Raw genomic sequence first — 1908 nt, 5'->3', positions numbered from 1 at the left:
TCTCTGAGAAGTCCTGCTGTTCTCTTCTTGGTTCTATGTGCCAGGCTCCCCTCTGGTCCAGGTGTATGAGGGCCTGGAGAGTTGAACTTCAAGCACTGCCTTTCCAGGGCAGACTCAGGTTCCAACTGGCAAGAGCTGGTGCCTTATTGTGGGCCTGTGTGTTTAGTCTTCAAGCCTGGACTTCCCCGTGGATCCTGAGTCCCTCTGCTAGAGGCCCGAACCATACTGTGAGCCATAGTAGGGGGGAACCTTTACCTGAAGCTCCTCCTAGCCCTCTTTGTGTTTTGGATACTCTTAGTGCAATCTGACCAGGCCTGTGTCCCCAGATCTCTGCTGTTCCAGGGGGCAAAGGGCCTGTGTATTAGGTCTGCCTCTCCATGATCTTTATCCAAATGATCTTGAACAACCATTTTAGATGGATTTCTTCTTTATCACCTACATTATAATATAATTCCTTATGCTTGCTGAATTAAGTTCATTCCAAGATTCAAGTTTTTGCTTTATTTACTATGAAAGAAAATGATTTGCCTGGGCGTGCGCATTGGCTCTGTGTTGTAGCCTGCTTGGCGTGCTCCTCAGGCAGCTCACTGCATGGTTGTCTGGTGCCCCTGCTGCCTCCTGCATCTCTGCCTCTGTCCCCCCCCCCAAGAGGCCCATCGCCTCCTGTCCTGCTGCCCCCTCCTGCGCAGCCTCGGGATCGGCTGTATGATTAGGCCACAATCTTCAATGAGTAGACATATTCCCCAGTTCTGTGGTGTTCTCGGTCACACGTTTATGGACTTTCTGAAGGGCAGTGGAGATTACTGCCAGGCACAGCACGACCTCTATGCAGACAAGTGAACTGTAGAAATTCATTACTACTCCACCAAGAAGCCCCCATAAATAAGTAAAGAACCTGGACACAGATGTATTGAATTGAAATCTGCAGAGCATTTTACAAGCACGCAGACCTGAATGGTATTACTGGATTAAAGAATCACTGTTTCTTGTTAGGAGGTTCATTTCATTGCCTATTTCTCCCGATTCATACTCAAAGCACTGAAAATTTCAAGTGGAGAATAATGAATATTGAAGTAGACTTCAGGCTGATTTCTTGTTTTGTTTTCTTTTGTTTTGTTTTGAATCATATCTGTATTCAGTTTTTTTAATACTTTCATAACCCTCTTGGGTGTTTTTTAAACTAAATTAACATGGCTCGAATGAACCGCCCTGTTACTGTGGAAGTCACATACAAGAACATGAGATTTCTTATTACACACAATCCAACCAATGCGACCTTAAACAAATTTGTAGAGGAACTTAAGAAGTATGGAGTTACCACAATAGTAAGAGTATGTGAAGCAACTCAAGACACTGCTCTTGTGGAGAAAGAAGGCATTCGTGTTCCTGACTGGCCTTTTGATGACGGTGTGTCACCATCCAACCAGACTGTTGACGACTGGTTAAGTCTTTTGAAGATTAAGTTTCGTGAAGAACCTGGTTGCTGTATCGCTGTTCATTGTGTTGCAGGCCTCGGCAGAGCTCCAGTGCTTGTTGCCTTCGCATTAACTGAAGGTGGAATGAAATGTGAAGATGCAGTACAATTCATAAGACAAAAGCGGCGTGGAGCTTTTAACAGCAAACAACTTTTGTATCTGGAGAAGTACCGTCCAAAAATGCAACTCTGCTTCAATGATTCCAATAGTCATAGAAACAACTGTTGAATTCAATAAAACTGGGGTGCCTGATGCCATTGCCTTGGAAGGGAGACTTCAGATGGAGCCTGATTATTTCTTCGTAATTAGCCAGTGTGTTGATTTACTGTATAAGTCTACTGAAGCTCCACAGGAACATTGAAAAGAGTTCTACAAGGCCACAAGCTTGACAGAATTGCAACCTCTATGTGTGGGCTGTGATCAACATGTTTGT

General features: G+C 44.4%; 2 protein-coding genes across 2 annotated transcripts; both read left to right on the top strand.

Moving 5' to 3' along the window:
- Positions 1-705: 705 nt before the first annotated feature.
- Positions 706-840, top strand: LOC308415529 (uncharacterized protein; the record flags this gene model as incomplete). Its single annotated transcript, XM_080910565.1, has 1 exon — positions 706-840. One exon carries the CDS (start codon positions 706-708, stop codon positions 838-840), a length of 135 nt encoding a protein of 44 aa, XP_080766691.1.
- A 335-nt stretch (positions 841-1175) lies between these two features.
- On the top strand, positions 1176-1703 carry LOC308415680 (protein tyrosine phosphatase type IVA 1-like; the record flags this gene model as incomplete). The annotated part of the gene is made up of 1 exon (XM_080910744.1): positions 1176-1703. The coding sequence occupies exon 1, from the start codon at positions 1191-1193 to the stop codon at positions 1701-1703; it is 513 nt and encodes a 170-aa protein (XP_080766870.1). The 5' UTR covers positions 1176-1190.
- Between the last annotated feature and the right edge of the window lie 205 nt (positions 1704-1908).

The sequence above is a fragment of the Micromys minutus genome, assembly GCF_963924665.1.
Source record: "Micromys minutus genome assembly, chromosome: X".
NCBI classification, from domain to species: domain Eukaryota; kingdom Metazoa; phylum Chordata; class Mammalia; order Rodentia; family Muridae; genus Micromys; species Micromys minutus.
This window is presented reverse-complemented; position numbering and strand designations above follow the sequence as displayed.